The sequence below is a fragment of the Microtus ochrogaster genome, chromosome 18 (assembly GCF_000317375.1).
Source record: "Microtus ochrogaster isolate Prairie Vole_2 chromosome 18, MicOch1.0, whole genome shotgun sequence".
Taxonomy (NCBI): domain Eukaryota; kingdom Metazoa; phylum Chordata; class Mammalia; order Rodentia; family Cricetidae; genus Microtus; species Microtus ochrogaster.
The window spans coordinates 30,790,270-30,814,909 of NC_022020.1; the positions used below are offsets into that span (position 1 = coordinate 30,790,270).

General features: G+C 43.6%; 1 protein-coding gene across 6 annotated transcripts in view; it reads right to left on the reverse strand.

Moving 5' to 3' along the window:
- Positions 1 to 24,640, reverse strand: part of Ppp2r2b (protein phosphatase 2 regulatory subunit Bbeta) — a 399,374-nt gene that overhangs the window by 87,838 nt on the left and 286,896 nt on the right. For 4 of the 6 annotated variants that reach the window (XM_026783466.1, XM_026783468.1, XM_026783470.1 and 1 more), the window contains 3 exons: positions 6,698 to 6,795; positions 6,341 to 6,421; positions 3,544 to 3,709 (listed from right to left, as the gene is read on the reverse strand). In XM_026783466.1, coding sequence (XP_026639267.1) covers positions 3,544 to 3,709; positions 6,341 to 6,421; positions 6,698 to 6,795 — 345 coding nt within the window. The remainder of the gene's footprint in view (positions 1 to 3,543; positions 3,710 to 6,340; positions 6,422 to 6,697; positions 6,796 to 24,640) is intronic. The other 2 variants (XM_013349565.2, XM_026783467.1) reach the window with 1 other exon arrangement.

The window sequence follows — 24,640 nt, forward strand, 5'->3', positions numbered from 1 at the left end:
AAAAAAAAAAAAGAACTTGCTAGCTCTGTGCTCACATCTCTCTTGTCCCAAGCTCTCTTGAGACCCTGCTCATGTGAAGATGCTTTTTTAGAGCGAGAAGGTTAAACATGGACCGCTGTATTTATGCAGTCTCTTGATCTGCTCCTCCTCAGCTGTGGCTGAGAACAACCCATGAGCCAGTGAACTTCATCACCAAATACTTGCTGTTGTTTGTCTTTGAAGCGTGTCCAAATCTAGTTACTTGCAAGGCATTTTATCTTGCATTTTATATTTTAAATGATTAATTGCCATAGAGAAAAATAGAAATCACAGGCAAAACACCGGGATCAAACTTGCCTATATGACCTCCAGTTAGGGATAAACCACAATCAGCGTTCTGTATATATTGTTTTTGATTTTTGGATGGGGTCTCCCTGTGTAGCTCTGGCTGTCCTGGAACAGAGACCTACGTCATCAGCCTGCCTAGTGCTGGGATTAAAGATGTGCTGCCCCATGGCCATCTTTTGTGCATAGTCCTATATTTTCTGTATGCAGTAATTTGTGGTAAGGAACTACAATAATAGTAAGTATTTATAATAACATTATGCATTTAATCAGTTTCTTTTTTTTTATTATATAAGAGGTACATGCCATTGCAATTGGAAAGTGAGAATGACCAGAAAAGTTAGAAAAGAAAAACTTCTCTCAGTTCCAGAGGACAAAGATTATGGTGTACAGTTTCTGTAGTTTTCCGCTATTTCCTGACTTAAGCCTTCTAATAAGCCCTATACTATATAGGTGATATCTGGATTTTACCCAATTGTATATTTATACGAACAGCTATCCAATACTGTGTTTACAGATGCTATTACATGTAATCTAGTACTCTCTAGGATATATAATTTGTAGTAAGAATCTGTTAACAACTATAAATCTAACAGTGGGATACTTATTATTAAGATACAGAAGACTGAAATCACATGAGGAAATAACAAGAAGTCATTAGAACACAGAAGAACCAGACCATACAAGGAAGTCATATGTAGTCATTAAAAATGATACAGTATTTTAATAAAATATCGGTATGGAAAATGTTCTTGTTGCTGTATTATTAAATTTAACAGCCTGCTTTAAAAACACCTTGTAGAAGAGATCATATTTCTGTTAATAGAACATTATTTATATCTTTTTTTTTCTATAGGAGACATGAATAGTAGTTCTCCCCGTACCTGAACACCTTTGCTTTGTGTCGGGGTATTTTTTACATTTTCACAATGAGCACCGTAGGGCTCTGCCTGACACAAGCAGTCAGGCAGGAGGAGGAACCCAAGCAGAGCAATGTGTCTTTGTGTGGCAGATCTCTTCAAGGTCTATTTCACTATGGAATGCTCGCTTTATTTGTCTTTAAAACTTAGGACGCTGAGGACACAGTCTAGTAGAATTAGTAACTATACTCAACTAATGAGATAAGCACCCTTTCCCTCCAAAAAGATAATTGATGGAATTCAGTCCAGTTCCCCAGGGTTGTGCTGCCTGGGGTCATACTTGCCTATATAATCACAGCATTTTCATTTGACTCAGAAATCTTGAAGCTTTGTGGAGGGGGGGAGAACTCCAAGAAGCATGCAGCTGTTCTGTTAATATGAGAAATGGCTTTTCCTTTCTCTTGCCTTGTTCTCTGAGTAGTTTATCATCACTTGTGGCAGCTTTAAACACAACCTTATCATTTATCTTCATTGCCTCTCTTATATAGTAATTCCCATTGTCTTCCATTAATTTTTGAATGTTAACCTATTTGGCTTAGGGGAAGATGTTCAACCTTAATATTAGTATAAGAAAAGAAAAGCGCATATGAACATGGGAATTTTTCTTCGAAGAGTCATTCTGAGATGCAATTGGCATTTGAAATAGCATCCCAAATGGGAAGATAATATCCTTGTTAATCAAAAAACTATTTAAAAACTCAATTAACAGAACATTATGCTATATAATTAATCTTCATTGAATTTCACTTTCTTTCCCATCCCCCTCCCCCCCTACAAAGTAGTTAATAAGCCTTTGGATTTTATTGCAATAATCAATAGGCTAAATTTCATACTATAATGTAACCTAGATATGGAAGACAACCAGACACTTCTTCGATACCGAACTAATTACATGAAAACCCACCATAAGTCTCCTTCACAGTAATGTGTGATAACAGAGTCTCGGAGTGAGACTTGAACAGAAAAGAAAAAAAAAATCACAAGGGAATAAATGGAAATAAGATGAGGTGATTTGGCCTCCAAGAGATCAGGGTTGCAAAGGGTAAACAGAACAATAAAAGCAGTTACAAGAAGGAATGAAATTAACTGGAATAAAAAAAAAAACCCAGAGACATAGACACCTGATCATCCTGAGGCACGCTTGAATCACTCCCAAACAGCTAATCAAGAGTGGTCACATTTCAGATCTGTACCCTGGCTTTATATTGGAGGGGCTGGAGGATCATCTGCTTTACATTCTCTTCTCCTTTTTTTCTATAAGATTGACCTATGACTCACAGCATATACTTTGAAAATTAAATATGATAAAAGGGACAAATTTACAAGTGACCCACAGTGAACAGTCAAGGCTTAGTAACAGGAATCCCTTGTCTGTGTGTCTTTCTCATCTTTAACAAGATCATATGCTTGGTCGTGTCCTAGACATTGCCTGCATTTTTCTGTACTTGATGCGAGACTCTTGAGACATACAAGCATGTATTCATCACAGACTCACACACATGATGAAATGAGTCATTCTTCAACCTCTTTGCTTGGGCAGCGGTCTGTAATTCTCTCTTAATCCTCGTGTTACCCTTTCCTGTTAGCATTCTTCAGTAGTGACTGAATTTCAAACTGGTTTTGGAATTTTTTTTTTTAACCCTCAAGAAAGGGGTTAAAATTCTGAATGCAGGCAACTTCATTCCCGGAGTGAATATGGGACCTGGCTTTATTCACCTGCCAGCATCCTTTCTTCTCTATGGGTTATCAATTCTCCCTACACCTATAGAACAGGGAGAGTTTGAACGCAGATAAAGAGACTTTTTCTTGATCAGTTTTAGGGAGCATCCCTAGCTCCTCTGGTCTTGTGCTCCCGGTCCAGAACTTGATTTTCTCAGATACACAGACATCTGTTTTGCAGGCCCTAAAATATATTCAGGGATTAATAACTATTTTTTCAAAATGCCGACGGCATGTCGAGTTTCCTGAAATGCATTCCCAGAATAACATGCGATGAATCTTAAGACAGGAAGTCACACCCCCTCAAACACCTGCAAGCAATCTCCATTAGGAAACTGCAGATAACGGGTTCCACAAAAATTGGGTCATAAATTGGATATTTATAAAAAGAATAGCTACTATTTACTGAGCCCAACTCTGCGTGTGCCATGATTTTTGTTAAACATCTTGCAAACAGGGTTTCTAAGTTTTTCACAAGCCCTCAAGGGACGGAGGAACAGTGAGGTTAAGAGAGTCTTACAGGTCTGGTTGACTGTCTCTGAAAATATCAAACATGAGAAAGGAAATCACTTGCACATACCATTGGTCGACAGGAGAAAGTAAGCCGCGTTCTGCTGCGGGAGCCATCTTATCTTATTAATTTTTTCTTCTATCTCTAAACTCTTCAGGTAATCGAACTCGGGTTCATGGCTCTGGAATGTGCTGTAAACATTGTATTCACCCCTACGGTGAACCTGGTTTTTACTCTGTAGGACGGTAGAACACACACATAGAAAATTAAGACCATTTAAAGCAAGTGCCAACTCTTTTTTTCCCTCTGAGCAAAGCAGTTAGGGGTGGGCTGGCGGGCTACATCACAGCGTGGGGAGGCCAAGATCATGGCAGTCATAGATTCAGCTTTAGTGTACTGGTTCCCAAAGCATGCACTCTGTTGGCTAATAACAGAAACACACACACACACACACACACACACACACACACACACACTGCACACACAATACACACTTTTATAAATGATATCTTTAAACTATATTAACACAAAGTGTATATCATAACATATACATAGAAACAGAAGGTGCCGGGTGTGGTGGTGCACAACCTTAATCCCAGCACTTGGGAGGGCAAGGCAGGTAGATCTCTAAATTTGAGGCCAGCCTAGTCTACAAAGAGAGTTCCAGGACAGCCAGGGCTGTTACACAAAGAAACCCGGTCAAAAAACAAACAAACAAAACAAAACAAAAAACAAACAACAAACAGAAAACAAAAAAGCAAGAAAGAAAAGGAAAGGAAACAAGTTAAAATAGGATAAGACTTTGCAATCAATATAAATAGAAGATCAAATATTCAAATCTGCAGATGCTCACACATACTTATAACAATCCCTATGAAAGGTACAGAGCGGTGGCAACTTTCAGTGCTCACGGGATCGGGATCACTGAGACTAGGCAGACCTGAGAGAGGAACCCTAGAGGCTCTGAGCTGTAAGTGACTCTTCCAAGGTCACACAGCAATTGTGGAGCGGATTTGGACATGGGTTTCTCCCACCTCCATTTTCATCCAGTGTCGTGATGAAAGGGCCATCTGCACATGAGTGCCATCTGCATCAGGAGGAGAAGAATGGACTTTACCTCCGTCTTTCCCCTGGCACTAATTATGCAAAGTGCAAACAGCAGGCACTAAATAAATGATGAGACACAGGAGCACAAAGCCAAGGGCCTGAAGTCACAGAAAAAGGTGAAGAGGAGGAAAAAGCCTCTTGAAGAGACAGAGAGAAAGAGACAATAGGGAAGATAGATGGCTGGTATTTTAGAACCGGGCCACCCAAAGTCTCGAGGTTTGGCTTTAAAAAATCTGTTCAAAAATTAAAATTTGGGTTTCATTAAACATATTTTAAATCGAAGTTTGATTTTTAAAGAAAAGGGTCCATTTAAAATATATGATCTTAAATGGAAACAGGCCACCCGGAGGCGTGTCTCAGCTTGCCTGGAAGTGGGTACTTCTTCTGAGTCTAGTGGTGTGCAGACACTGAGGACTGAGGTCCTTTGGAGCAGCTCTGGTGGGAGTGATAACACTATCAAAGGGTCACTGGCCTCAACTGATGCCACACGGTCTTTGTCAGACAAGCCATGTATGTGTCTGAGCCCCAAACTCTGCGGAAGCTGAACACTGAACCCCATGATCTCATCCTCGCTGATGTTTGTGTTCTAGTGAACCCACCCATACTGCTTTGGAAGGTGTGCCCCCCCCATCATTCTCCTAATGAGTCAGGCTTCCCAAATTTCCCCGTAAATGAGAATAGGTGAAACCTATAAATAGTTAGCAGGAAATGCGGGGGGGGGGGGGGATATTACTGGTGACATGCAGCCTTGGGTAATTTATGCTAAATAGCTCTTCCAGTTCCCCTTAATCATAGCTGTGAACCTAATTGGATTTTTTTTAAAAAAAATTGGAGATTTGAAAATCAGTTTTCAAAGGACTTCAGATGCTGACACCCTCGATGCTCTCCTGCTAACTCACAGAGGACCGGTCCACCTTAACAAAAAATTTCTCAGAGGCTTGATTTGCTACCATCCAAATCAGACTGTCAAGTGTGTGTAGCATGTGCCAGACCAATTAGCACCAGACAGCTCTGGAAAAAGCAGGAAAAATTCCAGGTCACGAAGAGCGATTTAGTTCTTACTTGCCAACTACATTTTCATGTTTCTGGGGCCAACGTAATAGGCTGGGTGCCTGATTTAATGCTGAGTACTTGAATTTACACAGAACCCCCGAGGGATTATGAAGCCCTTATAGAAATTAATCGCAAATAACGTGCAATTACCAAATATATCACCCCTAAATGAGGCTTTCCTCTTTGGAGGGGGAGGCGTAATGCAAATGGCTTGGAGGCACAAGGCGGGCATTAAATTGCTAGGGAAGTCTCTTGTGGAGTCCTCCTCTTAACACCGGGCCTCCCCCACACCTCCCCAGTGCCCAGGGAATCTCGGAGGAAGACAGTGGCAGATGGGAGAGTGGCTAAAACACACACTACCCTGCTGGCAGGACTAGAGTGTGCCAGCAGAGGGCAAGGAAACCAAATTGGGCCATTCTGAGAAAACAGAGACAGGCCTGGGAGGGGGAGCATCCTCAACTCACGTGGGGGAAAGAGGATTTCTAGTGCAACCCAAGCCCCAGGAAGAAACCAGCCCCAGACGTGGCATGAGAGACGATACCCAGCACCACACTAACGTGCCATCTGTTGGGCCGAGAAGCCCTTTTGAAGGATTTCACCCTTTTTGGTGGGCTGAGCATCATTTTCTTTATTGACCCGACATGCCCTCCTTACAGCTGTTGTCAAATAAAGCTATTTTCCTCTCCCAGATGTATTCTGGCAGTACCTGAAATGAAGGGAGATGGGATTTCAACACCCGGAGGACAGATCCCAAGACAACAGCTGGAGTTTGCTCCTCCAGAAGCACCTGTGGAATTGTGCAGGTCAGATGAGAACAGCTGCTGTTTCCCAAGGTTCACTATGCAGAAGGAGCAGGCCCTGCCCGGGGAGAGCCCTCTTAGGGGTGCTTTTGTGAGCTTGAACTTAGAACTGCGGATGCTAATGACTTTCTGGCAGTTTTACTTTGGTGAGCAAAGAGACAAGGCAAGGTTAAGGGTGACAGACACGTGAGGATTAAGGCACAGTGGGAGGCCTCCTCTTAAAAAGGGAAGAAAATGAGAATTTCCAAGTGGCTGACACTTACCTCCTGTTCTCGCTGAAATATTACAACCCGACCCCCCTTGTCCCCTGTCGCTAGTAACTCTCCCGTGTGGTTGAATTCTACCGTAGAGATAATGTCAGCTGAAAAGAAGAAGACAAAAGCAATTTGAGTAACAGCACACTTACTTCGAAAGGGTAGATAATAGACACACTTTCCTGTGCATTTAAGGGCTTAGGGCTCCGGCTGTGCAGTGGAATTTACAGGGTTTTATGTTCTGCATTTTAAGTACCACTTGAAGCAGCAGTTGGGAAAGCGAATTTCCTAGGTGGCCCCCACCGCACTCTGGGCTGCTCCTGGAGCATCTGAGGCGAACTGAGGGGCAAGGCTTTGTTTTGTGGAAGAGGAAGTGATTTTTTTTTTCCCTCATGGAAATGGCGGCTTCCTTTGCTAACTTTGACTGTCCACAGGCCCCTATTCCACTCTAGGAAGTCCCCACACAGGTGTCAGTGGGGTGGTTGGCGCTCTCTCTGATAACTGAGGGAAGCAGCCTGAGGATGTCAGTGCTGATGCCAAGCACAGAGAGCACAGGGGTTGCTGGGATATCTCATTAGCGTTCCGACTTCACCCAGGCTCTCCCTCTTGCCTAAGCCCAGAACCTCACCTGGTGATCACTCCCTTTTTCCAGGACAGGGTACCAGAGAGGCAGTGTCACAAGGTCAGAGAAAGGGGCAGGCGCTAGGAACTCAGAGCATCCATAAGTGGAGAGGGAACATCAGCTTGAATGCGGGTCACCCCGGTGGCGCAAAGACAGGTGAATCACCCACGACTGGATTTATTAGGGCTAGTTTTTGAGACAATGCCTGGGGTTCATTTCCCCACTATCTTTCCCCCACATGACATCAGCAATTGGAGGGAACAAATGAGCTTAGAGATAAGGAGGAGAGAGCCTGAAAGAGAAGGGAAAGGAAAAAGAACAAGAGAGGCAAAGGATTGTGATTAAGCCTCTGACTGGGGGACTGGCTGAAGCTTGAACCTATGACAGCAAAGGCAAGGGCAGGGTGGAAAACCATGGCAACAGTTCCAAAGAACTCAAGTCTCATCTCTTACTTGTGTATCATCATCTTAGGATGCTCCTGGTATGCTGGCATTAGTTAGATAAGTGACATAAAACTCCCCACCTGACAGCAGTGTCTTTTCCATATATGAAAATATTCTTAATTCTCACCCTTTGTGCAGAAGTAGAGAGAGTCATACATTTTATTTTGACCCCATCAGTAAGTAGTCAGTTCAAACTCTACAGGGAAAAGAACATGGAAAAAGCAGTCCCTTTTAAGGAGCAGGTGCAACATGGCACATGCTGTCTGAGCTCCTCAATCTTCAAGGAATTGGCATCCAGACATCTATATCTTAATGGAAATACCACAAATTCTATATACAGACAATATTTTTTTTCAACATGTGACAGTAGAAATAAATTTTTCCTGTTATCAGACAGGGTCTCTCTGGGTAGTCCAGGTTTGACCTGATTGTCAGAGATACTGCAGACTAGTCTACAACTTGACAGCTTCCTGCTTCCCCTTCCTGAGAACCGAGGTTTGGGGCTGTGTCACCAAGTTCAGGGATAGTAAAGGAAATCTTGTCTGCAGGCTGAGGGGGAGGCTTGGAGGGTAAAGTACCTATTGTGTAAGCCTGAGGACCCAAACTTGGGCTCTCAGAGCTCACACAGGAGGATAGTGTGGCATTCCTATCTTCCATTTCAGCACTGGGCGGTAGAGATGGAGATCCTGAGACCTCGCTGGCCAGCTAGTCTAGCCGATTGGTGAGCCCCAGCTTCAGTGAGAGACTCATCTCAAAAAATAAGGAAGGAGAGGGGTTCAGTATGAGTGGGAGGGGATAAGAGAGGGTACTATGATCAAAATACATTACATATATATATCAAACTCTAAAATAATAATTTAATATATATTAAAATATAGAGAGATAGAGGAAGATGTCAGATAACAACCTCTGACACATGGGGGTGGGTGTATTTGCACATCTATACAAATACCATGCTCACACAGGCATATCCCCTTCACACACTAATCTCATCTATGGGTTGCAGCATGTGGTTTGTGGGTCAAGTGTCTATGATTTCTGGCTTTTAACCATCTTCAATGTAGATAAGTCAACCTCATTCCTTATTGATCTAAACTGGAAATCAATTCCATTTTCTCAGGAAATGAAGCACAGAATAAGCAGCATGGTTGCTAAGCTTGGAAGGCCAGTTCCTAAATCAGGAACTCACAAACGAAGGCAGAGCAGAGCATGGCTGGAGAACTGGCCACTTGTCCTCCTTAAAGCTCGGGTATCTTAACAGTTTACTCTTTGCTTGGAGGACAGAAGTCAGCTGTTAGCTGTCGGCAGTTGCCTTAGAATGCTCTCTCCGAGACGTACCAAGGGCTAGTGTATGCGGCCAGCATCTCTACTGCTTCTGGCCTTTCTGTGAGGACAGAAATAGCTTCCTGATCTGCTTAGAACATAAGGTGGGCTCAACTGTCTCTTTTCTCTTTCTAGCTTCTGTCAAATTCTAAGTAATGAATCATGACTCTCACACTGTTCAAACACCAACAGAGAGAGTCAGAGAGAGAGAGAGAGATAGAGACAGAGACAGACATAGAGAGACAGAGGATGTGTGAGCAATGACAAGGTGGTAGGGAGACCTGGCTAGGAACAAACCATGTCAACTTCACTTCACCTTTATTTTGTTTTGCGTTGTCTCAGATAGGCCTTGATACGCAGGTCAGGCTCACTTTGAACTTGCCAAATGGCCTAAAGACTGGCCTCAAACTCCTGATCTTTCTGCCCCAGTCTCTGGAGTGTCATGGTTACCAGTGTGTGCTGTCATGTCTGGCTCACTGGGGCTGAGTTTTAATGTTCTGATTCTGTGCAGCTCATGCCCTTGCCTTGGGCAGCAACGTTGACACACAGAACTCTGGACTGTGGGCTAGGCAGCCTCTCCACCGAGAGGTAAGGGTGAGCTCTTTCCTTTGGGTGAGGTTAGGTATCAACATAGTTAAGTTCAAACACGAGCCCTGGTTCATCTCTCAACAAAAGGCCACTCTCAGCAAAGCAAAAGCTACTTGTGAAGACATGGCTCTACTCAGACTCTGAAATGTCTTTCTTTAAAATCTAAATCACTGAAAATAGGACAGGATTCAAGTTGAAATCACATAACCCCAGCCAGCACCACTAGAACCATCCATAATGAAATATAAGGTATTGCCCTAGACCATAAAATATTTCTCATTTATTTTGCAATTGTCCCCATTGTTCAGGCCTCTGCCTTCCTTGAGAACCTTGCGAGAGAAAGAGCGACTCAAATGGCCGGAGCATGCAATTCCTCTATCCTCTTTCAAAGACTTTTGATTTGTTAGAATCCTACCAGCCAACCTGGAGGGGATAGGAGGCTGCTGCAGATCAGTTGATATCTGTTTTGAACTTTCCTGCTTCCTGACTCATTTATCACCGCTAAGCAGCTAGGTAGAGCTGGAAGACTTCACTGTCCCATCCATCTCTACTTATCTCTGTCTCTGACTGCCTAATAATTGATAGAAAACTCATGAATCACCTTCACATTCCAATTTCCAAATACCGGGACTTCAGATGCCCATTTTCTTGTGTTTGAAACATGCTGTTCATAGAGCAAACCTTGGCTGCTCAAGACAGAGGGACTTCTGTGAGCCTGGAAAGATGGGGAACTGGGCCCAACCGTAAGCTAGCAAACGTCGCTACAGCAACCTCATCCTAAATCATGATTGACAGAAATCAATCCTTCCCAGGGCATATGACTCTCACCATAGATAAGTTTATAGGACAACTCAATATTGCACTAAATTTCATTTCAATATAATTGCACTGCCGGGTATGAAATTAAAACCTGAAGCATTTCCCCTCTAATTTCTAAATGGGTGGTGATAAAGCACACACTGGCTGAGAAACAAAAGCCCCAGACAGTGCCTGGGGTCAAATGTGGTTAAAGGGTTTTCTAAAGGAAATCCTGTGTGGTATGAGACTGGCCGTGCTCCCCACCTATTCGTGCTGATTTAATTTCCACAACACGGTGGCCTGCTAACCCTGTTTCTAGCTCAGTTGGCGCCGCGAAGACTGACTTTTTTCTTTAAAAAAAAAATCAATCTGGGGATCTTACAAAAGTTTCACACTAGTAATTTTCTACATCAAGTCTCCATTTACTTGAACAATGGATATTGACTCGGCAGTTGTATTCACAAGATGGGAGGCTGAGGGAGAACAGAGGGAGCCCTGAAATTATGGCCTAGTCTCCCATAGTGTCTCCCCAGGCTGGAGTCAGAACAGAGTACCTGGTCAAAAGAGATGCATGTGTGACTGGGTGACATATGGACTGGGGTGGCATTTTGATCAAAAGGACAATGTGGCTTATACTCAGAGTCCCAGGGCCCACTGGTGGAGCCATTGTACTGTCCAGGTCGCTGGTACTGCCTCTAACATCAATCATGGTGATAGAAATGAACAGGTAATGAGGTCAAGCCTTATCTTTCATCTAAAACACGTTCCAAGGTTAGGGAGCCATCTGCCCTACTGTATTGACCATTTGGTCCCGCCCACTCAAGCCTGGGCTTTCCTCCTGATGATCAAGTCTACTCTTGGCTGTTTTTATATCTTTGCTTCAGACAGGGATGTTTGGAAGGATGGAAAATTCACCTCACAGCATACCACAGTAGTGAAATGATAGCAGTTGCTAGGTTTCTATAGGAAAAAGTAGGAGCATCCCTCTAGGCGAGGTGTCTTGACTCATTGGCCATGGGGGCATCAGGAGAATGGGCATGTGCACCCATGTTATTCCTCATAGGAATCTCTAGTCAGACTGCCCATGGTCTTATGGATCATTAAACAAATGGGGAGCTTTGGGACTTGACAGGGGAATCAGTTACTCCTGTCTCTGTGAGACTGTGGTCTCCCTTCTCAGTGTTGGGTCTCAGTTTTAAGTCGACACCCATGTTTTCAGGTCAGGTTTTCTTGGGAAAGCTTTTGTAACTGAAATAGTGTCTTGTGGTCCAATAAGGGGCAAGATACAAGCTACATTCTTGTCTGCTCTACATTTCCTGCCTAACCCAGACTTGACCTTTGTTATGTGAACAGTGTCTGGGGAAATGAAATTCTTTTTCTTTAATGGGGTATCATGAATTGTGTCCACACTGGTTTTAACTTCAACCCGATGCTATTCTTCCTCTCACAGATGACTATTAGTAGAAGTATCCAGTAGTTTCACTCTTAAGGGTCATATCACAATTGTGTCCTCAGTTAACAATATGTACCGTATTGTAACTGGCAGCGTAACAGACAGTCTGCTCTTGCCCTCCAAGTTCAATAAGGGCAGAGAGAGTGCAATGGAGGAATTCTTCTTGGGTTACCCCTACTCAGTCCTTACCTACTTCTATGGTTCATCTATAGAGCAGAAAAGTCTGGCTACTGCTTCTTCTCGTTTGTACTCAGGTGACCAACAGGTCACTCAGGTGATAAAGAGGGCAGGACTGAAGATCCTAAGGGGAGTTTATTTTTCTAAATTCATTTTTATTGTTTGTAATTGTGTATGTGTATGCATCTGTATGTGGGTATGTGCATGTGAGTTCAGGTACCCGCAGAAGCCAGAGGCATCCAATTCCCTTGGAGCTAGACTTAGAGGTGGTTGGGAGTTGCCCAGCATGTGTTCTTGGAGCTCAACTTTGGTCTTTTTCAAGAGTTCTTCACTCTCTTAGCTGTTAAGCCATCTCTCCAGCTCCTGTGGGGGGGAGTAGTTTTATTCCTGTGCTTTATCTATGTGTTCTTGTGATATATGTGTTATGTTTTCTTATGATTATATGTGTTCATGATATGTGGGTGGCACAGATCATGTGATATGGGGTAACATGAGGACTTTAAGAGGCTAAGAGACTGCATGTTGACAGCTGGAGAAACGGGACAATATTTTTAATGACAAGTGAGGAGCTAAGACCTTCCTCAGGTCAGCTATGTCTGAGCTTGCAAAAACACTTGACACTATGGCTTAAGTCACTGTTAGAATGAGTTCCCTGCTATTTGAATGTAAAAGTATTCTTGTTTCTTCTTGTGGAACTGAAGTTTAAACCTTGGACTTTACTACACCTTATCCCTAGAAGTACGTCACTAAGCGTATGGTTCTGCCTGGGTCTTCCTCATAGTTCTCAGCACAGGACCGGATTACTAACTCAGATTGAACTGGAACAACATGGCTCCCTGCCCCCGACCAATGCCCCTTCCTCTGTCTCTCATGTGCACACATTCATTTCACTTTCCTACACGACCAGTTTCCCTTTCCGCTTGGTTAATTAGAATACGGCATGATCTGTTTCCTCTTTCCCCTGCTGGGGAGATGGTGTAATATTTTTCAACCGTGCAAATATGAAAGCAGGGTACTATGAGAGGATGCCCACTCCAGTTCACACATGGTGGCCATTATAAAATTATGCCTTCAAAGGGCCCTAGCCAAGCCCTGTTCGGGAGTTGTGCTCTCTCGGCTCGTCTGCAGCCAGACTCTCCACTCTCCACGCTTGCTGAGCTGTGAAGGTCCAGATGGGAGGAGGCAGGTGAGTCATCAGCACCATGCTGTTCCCATTAAAAGGCACACGGCTTCCCCGGGATGGCCAGTTCTCCAGCATGAACTGTCGCGAGGCGGCACACATGTGGCACATGTGGCTGATGGAAGAGGGAGCTTCCCTACAGATGGAACGCCACTTCCCCACGGGGTAGAGGTGTCTTCCCAATGACAAGTCTCTCAGTGCAGAAAGACACAGTGGGAAAGTGATAGCCGTCTGGACTTGCCTGAGAGCCTGTGTGGGGAAGAGTGGAATCTGCTGTCAAGGTGTCTTCCATCTGTCACCCACTCTTCCAAAACACAGAGGAGTCATTATCTACTCAGGTGATGCAAACCCTGCCAATCTTTCAGATCTATTATCTGAGCAATGCGGGGCATCTGTAGCTGACCCTGTTTGTTGCTCAGGCACCAGGTCCAAAAGGACAAAGGATGGTAGGTAGCTCCAAGCCAGGCACTGTGCTACCAAAACACACTTGTTATGGCATTTGCTAGGCGCATCTTTAGTCAGAAATTGTGCTGCGCCAGATGCTCTGAAGTTAGTAAGGCAAGATGTCCATTCCATGGGAGCTGAAACTGCCCTATTTGAGAGTTGGCTCAAGTATCGCTTTTCCAGGGAAGCACTGTGACTTCTTCCAATGCCAGGCTAGTTCCCTTTAATTTGCAGCCTCATTGCTCCCCTTACTTCCCCCTCATAAGTTATCATCTCTTGTCATTAGCACTTATTACAGCGGTATTAGGATCATTTGAACGCCTCTCCCACGCACCAAATTATAAACTCCACCAGGAACCCTCAATGCCTAGCTGGACGTCTCAGTGCAGGACAGATGCCTGTCAATGCTTTGTTCTTTGGTGGATTGCCAAGGAAGAGTCAATACCAAAGCAGGCCACTGAGAACAAAAGTCTGAACAGAGTAACACTGGTGGATACACAAAGAATTTGAAGGTATGGGGAGCCAAGGGAGCGTGTAGTTAGAACAATGAGTGAAAACTATAGAACCAGGTAGACAGATCAGTGAAGAACAGGGTCCCTTGAGCCACAAGTATGGGAAATAGGAAAGAAAAGGGCCCAAGGCAGTGTGCTCTTTGAGAGAAGACAGGGAGATGATGACCGAACAGGAAGTGAGTTCTGAGCTTTTGGCTGTGACATGAAAGGATGCTATTTAATGAGTTATTTAGATGTTATGGAGCTATGAGTAGAGTATACTAAAATTTCCCCCCAAACACAAGTGGTCCTTAAGCGTGTGTGGATCCAGTGTAGAGGACTGAGAAGGCGTGGGAGGTGAAGACAGGAAAGAGAGGCTGTGGGGGCAGCCTGTTTGGCAAAGTGCTTGCCACACAAACACAAGGTCCTTAGTTTGGATCCCCAGTATGCGTGTAAAATCGACTGCCATCTCAGTTCTAGGGTGGAGGCTGGAAGCAGAGGTAGGTGGATCTCCAGAGTTTGCTGACCAGCCATTTTAACCAATAGGTGAGCTCCAGGTTCAGTGAGAGACCCTGTCTCAAAACGTAAGGCAAAGAGTGACTGAGGGAGACAGCTAATGTTGACCTTCAGTTTCCACACCTCTGTCTTCCCCACCCAGACACACACACACACACATGCACATGCACACAGACACAGATACACACATACACACAGACACACACACAGACAGACACACACCAGACATACACACACACAGAGACACAGACATAGATACACACATACACACACACAGACAGACACACAGACACACACATAGACACACACACAGACACACAGACAGAAATACACACAGAGTCATAGGCACAGATACACACATACACACACACATAGACACACACATACTTATACACACACATACAGACACACAGAGACACAGACACAGATACACACACACATAGACAGATACACATACACACACAGATTTACACACAGACACACACATACAGACACACACACATACAGACACACAGAGACACAGACACAGATACACACCCACATAGACAGACACACATACACACAGATTCACACACAGACACACACATACAGACACACACACAGAGACACAGACACACAGACATGCACACACATAGGAGCACACACACACACACACACACACACACACACACACTGTAGGGGGAGAGGTTATTCAAAGATAGCAGTAATAGAGGATTTTGGACCACAGACTATGAATCCCAGTTTTCACATAAAAAGCAAAGAGAAGTCATTGTTGCAGTTTGAAGTGACACATCTCTCCACATCCCTCCATTTAAGAGATTTCTATTGTGCACAGAAAAAGCAATTGACCATTAGGTCCAGTATAGTCCTCCTTAAATTCTATATGGTCCTAAACAAATGAATGAAAACAGTAAGAAATGAGTTGGAGCCTCTCCCTAAAACATGATTTCTATGACAACAGAAAGATTCTGAGGCTGCTAATTCATATGCTATTATGGTGAGGTAGTTTTTTCAATAGTAAACATTAGAATCAAGTGTGCCATCAGTATTTTGACAAATCACTTGAGATTTTGCTGTTTCTCTTTCTGACCAGAAGTTGAGGTGTTTTGAAGACTATGATAAGATATGAGTCTACTTCAGATAACCTTTCCCAACCTTAAAAGCAAGACTGGATACACAGGGTAAACAGGAAGATAGAATGAATAGTGCCAATTTCGTCACCAGTGGGATCCAAGTTTCAATGAATATTCACAAGGAAAGACACTGCAGTACACACATCTTGCTTTGTCTACCTTCACTGACAACTGGAAACTTTGAAAACACATTGCATTTTACTTTTCAGGAAGTTAAATGCAACTCATATGGTTTATATGATAGTGAAAAATTATTAAACAGAAAATAGAGAAGGAACCAATACTAATCGATTCATTCATCAATCTATCTGTCCAGCTAACAGACTCTCAAATACACCAACTGTGGCAAGCACTCTTTTAGTCAAGCCCTGAGATGCTGGTTAATAAAATAAAAAAAAAAACCCTGTTCATGTATAGCTCATGTTGTAGTTGTGGGGAAAGGACACAGCAAATAGCATTTTATATTGTGTTGTGTGAGGACCAACTAGAACTGAGCAGGGGAGATGAACAGACTGGAGGCTGCGGGATAATTCAAAGAGGGTGTCAGGGACTGGCCTACGGGGCAGCCTGCAGTAGGCAAGGGGTTTCCAGACCCAGGGGCCAGGAAGAGATCGTAAAGAGGAGCATGCATATGTCAAGGGTAACCAGAGCAAGGCAAGGAAGGAGAAGATGGAGGCAGAGCACTGAGAGGCCAGATCATGCCAAGTTCTTTCACGCCACAGCAAGCAGTTTGGCTTAGACGGAGTGAGATGGGCACAGCGACACAATGTCCTTGAATCACCAAATTGCACATTTAAAAAAAGGTCACACCAGTAAATTTTCGTGGGGTCCCACCCATAGACAAAGAACCACAGGCATCTAATGACCACTGAGGGAGGGAAAGTTAGGATTTCCCAGGGATGAGCCCTAAGAATGGTTATCTAATCTCAAGTGGTCAGCCCTGTTACATACATACAAGCAACACCAAATGGACATAGCAGATTACATTTAAATGTTTGTATATATACAATGCGCACATGTAACAATTACAATGAAAAAGAGGCCATCAATTTGAGAAGGAGTGAAGGGGGGTTAGGGAGAGTCAAGGGGTGGGATATAAAAGAGGTTGGGATAAAGAAAAATAAGCAGGAATGATATAATCATATTTTAATTACATTTTTTAAAACTCTAAATTCTGTTACAAACATTTTACTATAAAGTAAATGGCAGGTTGCTGGGGAATTGTCAACAGAGGAACAGTAGATTTTTATGATAATCAGTTTGGGGATGTGAGGCTGTGTGTGGAGGGGTGCCATTGGGAATGCGTGAGGTAATGCAGGTGAAAGATGGAGGAACTCTGGTGCAGGCAGCTGCCGTGGAGGCAGAGAAAAGCCAGATTCTGCATGTACGCTGAGGGCAACCCATTGGAATTTGGTGATGGACCGATAACAAGAGTGATTTCGAGGTCTGTGCCCTTGGAGGTGTTTCACTGGAGCTTTGAATTTTGAGAGCCGAGCAGGCTTTTGCAGGGACACACAGATGTTCAGTCTCATGCATTGGAAATGTGAGAGTTTCTAAATAGAGCTGGTGAGTGAGTGGGCTGCTGGAAATGGGGTCTGGAGTTCAGGGCTTTGGAGACCTCTAACACTCAAATGGTATTTAAAGGCACAAGGTGGTATGATATCTTAAGGAGGGTGTTTGGTAAAAGAAAGGAACAGAACCTTGTGACATTCATCTAAAGATGGGGAAAGGGGCTGGAAAGATATCTCAGCAGTTAAGAGAATGGCTGCCCTTGCAGAGGAGCAGAGTTTAGCTCCTGGCTATATAGTAGCTTACAACCATCTTTAACTTCAGTTCCAGGGGTTCTAATGCCTCTTCTGGCCTATTTGGGTACTGCACACATGCAGTGCACATACATACTTTCAGACAAACACTCATACACACAAAATAAAAATAAACATTTAAAAGAAGCTGGTGGAGAGCTTGGCATCCTAGATGACAAAAGAAATGTGTAGTGGGTCATGTTGTCCAAAAATACTAATAGATGAGAAAAAAAGGCTAGAATCCGCCTTTGCAGGAATACTGTAAAGGTCACATTTAACTTTGACAAGTACGATTTCTGTGGACCTGTAGGAGTGTATTTGAAAGAGGACAGAAGGAGAGAAATTTGAGATAACTATAAGTAAATATTGCAAAGAGTTGTGCTGTACAGAATGACAAAGAAATAAGTGTGTGTGTGTGTGCGCGCGCGTGCAATGAGGCATGTTTGTAGTTTGTAGCTGAGTGCTTGTCTATCATGTGAGGGGTCTTGGGTTTGATTCTTGGACTTCACTGAGATGGGTAGAGAGGAAAGAAGGGAGGATGGTAAAGGAAGTGGGGCAAATGGGAGTATTTTATAATATTATGGAAGTAATAGCATTGCTTCTTTGCCAATGAGAAAGTTGCAGCAGTTGAGGAGAAATGAATGGTGAAGATGGAACAGGGTGGAATTGCTAAATGAACACAGAACAGTTCTTAAGGAGGAACAAACCTGAAACCAGGACATTGTCACCACTAACACTTAAAGGGACATCAGTACAGGCTCCTTTTCCTACCCAATGCCAAAAGGCAGGAACAAAAAAGCCTTTGAAATGCTATCTACACATAAGATTTAGCATGTTTCTCAAGACGCTTAACACTACTTAATACCAACAAACTCTGCATATGAAAATTATTGAATGGGTTTATTTTACAACATATATTTTCCTACACTTCAGCTCAAAGTGAAAGGTGATCAGAGAGTACTAAGTTTCTCCCCTACTTGGGCATTTTAGAGTTCCTTGTGGCAGCTGTGAGGACGTCAAAACCCCATTGTTCTTCTTTTGTTTCTTATCCAGTTCCCTCCTCTCACCAAATTCTTTTTTTTTTTTTGAAGCCAGGCATAGAGAGGGCTCTATTCTTCTAGCTACCAATCTGCTGACCAAGCCGATGGATGCTCACCTGTGCACACTTTGAAGTGATGTGCAATTATCCCCCCCCCCCCAGCTCTTCCACATGGGCAGCCAGTCCCGCTCACGGCCTTTGCTGAGCAGCTTTCCCAGCTCATGGAAACAAGCCTGTCAGATGGGGAGAGAAACCCTGCACGTTCCTCCTTGATTTATAAACACTTACCGATGGCCAGACCAGGGTGCTGGTACCAGGAACAGTCCAGGCCATGTGTGTATGTGTCTTCCATGAAGTCTGTCTTTAATGGAAACTGTGGCTGCACATTCCTTACTGTGCAATGACTACAGGGAAAGGATGGCGACTGTTAAGAAGATTCAGCTGAAATGAATGAGCTGGTGACGTAGTTCCAAGCACTTTCACTCTTAGGGAGGCGCCACTGTTGCAGATTAGAAAGACAGAGTTGCTCTCCGAAAATGTCACCTACTGAATGGCTTTTACTATATCTCAGGCACAGGACTAGACGGTCTGTGTGTACCTCTTCTCCCAGGTCTGTTTCCATCCTCATCCAATGTCTATGTCTTCTCTGGCCAGAGGCTGTGGTTCGGGTTTTATGTTATGTTATTTAAGTAGCACTTTAATTCTTTGACCTTAGATGGGGCTGGGGGGGGGGTGTCAAGTTACTTGCTCCAGTTTGGAACATTAATGATTAGGGGAGTTGAGATTTGAGCCCCAACTATAGTCCTCCCCCAAATTACATATTTATGTATTTTGTATTTGTACACTCATGCATGTGCTTGTGTGTATGGGTGTGGGCATGCATGTGTGGCACACGCGTGGAGGTCAGAGGGCAACTTGCTGGAGTTGGTTGTCTCCTTTCACTACATGGACCACAAGGATCAAACACAGGTTGTCAGGCTTAGTGGCAGACACTTTTACTCAAGGTCCTCTAAAAAACTACTTTCTTATTCACAATATGCGTATGTATGTATATGTGTATGGATATATAGGTGTGTGTATGTGTGCATGTATTATTTTCTTTTAGCCCATCACCCAGGGCTTTGGGTGTTACTTATTAGGGTGGCAGGGTATGTTAACTGGGATCAGCCTAATGTCATCTTTTTCACACACCTGAAGTTTGAGCCATGTTTAATCCTTCACCCCCTCTAGAGAGTCATGCTCTTGACTGACTAGTTCTCACTCTATTTCATTTTCCCAATATTTTAGGATTAGCATCTTTTAGAAATAAAGCAAGATTGGTCTCTACTTAAAACTTTGCTAACCTAGTGGGCATTCTCTTATTGAAAAGGACTCACTTAATTTGGGTTATGGTACAAACGCCAGAAGATGGCTTGAGTATATGAAGGGTGTAGTGATGTGGGAGTGTCATATATCAATCTGTTGATTTCATTGGTTAAGGAATAAAGAAACTGCCTGGCCCCATTAGTTTCAGCCTCTTATTGGCTAGCTCTTACATATTAATCTAACCCATTTCTATTAATCTTTGTAGCCCATGAGCTGGCTTACCAGGAAAGATCTTAACTGCGTCTGTCTGGAGTGGGACAATCATGGCGACTCTCTGACTCAACTCCCAGCCCATAGCCTTCTGTTCTGTCTACTCCACCCACCTAAGGGTTGGCCTATCAAGGGGCCTAGGCAGTTTCTTTATTCCTTAACCAATGAAATCAACAGATTGATATATGACACTCCCACATCAGTGTAGGTTATCTCCCTAACTAGGTTGAGTTCTCTGAAGACAGAATCATATGTTTCTTTGACATCTCCCTAGCCTTTCTTCTACTACATAGGCTCTTATATTGTACACAGCAAACAAGACATAGTTGGTCCATAGCTGGCCAGTTAGAATGTTCATGGGACAACTGTTGGTCTGTATAATGCGCACACCAGCTTACTTGTCTAGAACTTGTTATTTGCAATGGTCCATGGCTGCAGCATCATGGTTTGGGATACTTCTAAGATAAAGCTGGTTGTTGAGAAACTAAGCAGCCATTTTCAGAAGCAGTACCCCGAACACAGCAGATGGGAGAGGAATGGACATCAGGTCAAGTTTCCATTTTTTCCCAATTTATCTGCTTTTAGGGAATTCTTCATCGACAGGTTTCTCCAGTCTAAATCTTTGCCTTTGGAGAGGACGGGAAGGCAGAGGGCTCAAGATATCTGATTGCTAAGAAATGTGGCAGCAAGATTCCTTCCTTCCCAACATGGTCTAGTGTAGTTTTTTAGCCATGACTATGTGTTTGTTGATTATGTTCTGAAAATTCTTGGGAAGAAATAAAATTCAGTGTCTTATCTGGCAACAGGAGGAATCAAAGCATTAACTACTAAGGGTTGTTCAGTGCTAGCTATGATCTCAAATACACTTCTTGCTTCTTCAGCAGAATGGAAACCAATATAAAATGTACTAGACACCATTCTAAGGATGTCCTGTGGTTATTTAATGGTAATGAAACTGTGGTCTTACATAGCTTCCTGACACCTCTTCTCACTCTATTCTGGTTGTGCACGTGTTTACAGGACCCCATAAAAATACCTTGCCTCCCTCTACTTTGGGGTATTCACGCCTGCTGCTCCCCTTCTATCTAAAGACTCCCATTCTCCTTTGGTTTCCATCTCTTTATCTGGAAAGTTTCTACTTAACTGGCACCCCTGAGAGCAGCTATTTCTGACGGCACCTTTCAAAGCCTTTCTACATCGCTCCTCAAAAGGAGCACACACTTTCACCACGAAATACCAGAACCTATGGTGGTTTTACGTTTGTTCTGGTGTTGTTACTGTGTTCCCTGTAGACTGTATAGTCAACCAGGGAAAAATGGCATAGCTGACATTTCACTGGCTCAGTGTTTCATGAGTAGCAGGGACAAAGTCAGTGCTCACTGGAAGCATGGATTCTTGGGATACTCATTAATCTCACTGATACTTGTTACCAGTGACTTGGGCTTGTGTTCTCTAATACTGTACACACACGTGCGTGCATACACACACACGCATGCATGCACACATACATGTACACACACATGCACACAACACAATGGGTGCATCAGAGCCTAGGAATTATTAACATGTAAAACACCACAAACCTACACATGCTCAGCTAATGACATACACACATTTTGAAATGTACAATCTTGTGATACTTCAGTTTTAGCCCTTGTCTGAAACAGTTCACACTCTTGGGCTCTTCAGGAAGAAAAACATTAGCACACCAGAGGCTGCCTGGGGAGATCTTTCTATGCCAAAAGTCTGACCCAGTGTGCTACTTCAACCAAACACATCTGATTGGCTCGCTGGATGACTGAGAAGGGATTGCTGGATTAGACAGTTTATTAGTGGAGGAGGCAGCTTTGAAGGCCTGCTGGTCTTTGCTCGAGTTAGCAGAATGCTACAGTGAAGGCTGAGTGACAGCTGTCAGTGAGTCAGTAATGGCAGAAAGGGCAGCTACCCAGACCGAGTTTAAGTGACAGCTTCAGCTTTTACCTAGGAGATAATCTATGAAATGGTGGGGAATATTCTCTCTCTCCTCTCTCTCTCTCTCTCTCTCTCTCTCTCTCTCTCTCTCTCTCTCTCTCTCTCTCTCTCCACACACACACACACACACACACACACACACACACACACACACACACACACACACACACCCCTTGTAGTGGTGCCAGACACACATTAACACTGAGATCAGAAGATCACTACTTATAGCAGCAGTTCTCAAAGGCTCACATATCATATACCCTGCATATCAGATATTTACATTATAATTCATAACAGTAGCAATATTGCAGTTATGAAGTAGCAATGAAATAATTTGATGTTGGGGGTCACTGTAACATGAATAGTGTGGGATTCCCCTCTGTATGCTATGCATATGATATGTTAATTAATAAAGAAACTGCTTTGGACCTATAGCAGGGCAGAACTTAGGTAGGTGGGAAAAACTAAACTGAATGCTGGGAGAAAGGAGGCAGAGTCAGAGAAAAGCCATATATTCCTGCCAGAGACAGATGCTGAAACTTTAGACAGTAAACCACAAGCACTTGGTGATACACAGATTACTAGAAATGGGTTAAATTCAGATATAAGTGTTAGTCAATAAGAAACTAGAGCTAATGGGCCAAGCAGTGTTTTAATTAATACAGTTTCTGTGTCATTATTTTGGGGCTAAGTGGCCGGGAACTAACTAGTGGTCTCCTCCTACACACAAGGAAATGTAATGGAGAGACACAGCATTGGGAAGGTTGGAACACACTGAACTTCAGTGAATAGTTAACAGATGGCTTTGGATGTCAGAGAGACACAGTCCATGCCTGCCATTTGTAGGTGATATGATTTTAGGTCTCTGAACCTCATTTTTTTAAAATCTGTAAAATAGGACCATGGTGGTGGCTCCTTTAGGGGGATCAGATGAGGGGTGAGTGCAGTAAGAAGTGGACAGAGCCATGTTGCAGATTCTTGGTAACTGTGGTCATGTTTTTGCTGTTTTTCCTAGTGCATCACTCTCATGGGACTCAGAAAAGGCAGTGCAGGGTTCCACAGCTCACACAGTAGGACTACCAATCCCAGCTGTAGTGGGTTGGCCAAATCTCACCAGCAGAGCTATTTTATTGTTTTGCTCAATAACACTACAGTGCCAGCTCACATTGCATCCAAATTTTTCAACAGGGTGTCAACATTTACAAATCACAAAGTTTCATTTGTAAAACTCCAGATGTTATAATCACTCTTCCTCTTTCCTCTCTCTCCCTTCCTCTCTCCAGCTCTGGTTGCTCTGATATTTGCTCTGTAGCCCAAGTTGACACTCAACTTCCCTCTCAAGAGTTGGCTTATAGGCGTAGGCCACCACAGCTGGCTAGACTATTATTCTCTTTAACAACAACAACAACAACAAACAACCACAGGCAGGACCAGGCTGTTATTCCCACACTGTTCTTTCAGTCTATAGCTAGGGGGCAACTCCCTATATAAAAATACCCCAGATCCTGAGTTGACAAGGTCTCCCACCCTCCTCTAGTGCAGTCCCAGCACCAGATTGTATTGCCAATGCCTTATTTACCCACCCCGGCTTTCCTGACCTATCTGTACTCACCTTTCATGCTACTTGGTCTCTGTGAACATCTGACTTTGATTCAGCCTCCGAGGGTCTTGACTGCCTCCACATCCTTTGCAAACTGGCCTCTCTACAATCTCCTCAGTTCCCCACAGCCTAGGGCCATTCATTGGCACCAGCTGGTGGAAGGGTTGAGCAAGGGAAACCAGTGAGTCACAGCCAAAATCTCACCAGATGTTGACTCCAGAAACTTACTCTTAGCTTACCTAGAATCTTATTCAATGCCATCTAGACTGAGGGTAGGGGACAAAGGAGAAGCACGTTACACAACAATGACTGGGAGCTGAGCCCTTGAAAATACGTCCTAGAGATTAGTAGCCCCTACAGTGAGATTACATGGAAGAAAAGTTGTGCTCTGAGAAATGCTCATCCTTGATCCCTAACATCCAGGACTAATATAGGTGTGTAAAGTTCAGAAGTCCTGCACAAAGAGGCTCAATCCACAATTCATACATTTAAAGAGATTCGTTGACCAACTACTATGAGCCAGGGGCTGTTCTGGTGTTGGTGACAGTGTTGACAGGTACATTTCTGAACTCAGGTAACTGCTTTACCATGGGGTACAGCTGGACATTTTTGTCCATTCCCACATCTATGTGACAAGGTGATGTGGTAAGCACTGCTACTTAGGCATGGCCCACAGCCCACCCCAGGGTCTTTCCCCAGAGGCCCTTTACGTATATGGTATATGGTAGAGACTGTCATAGCATTTAGGCAGAACGAAGACCCAAACCACTCAAGAACAGTACTCAAAGAAATGAAAG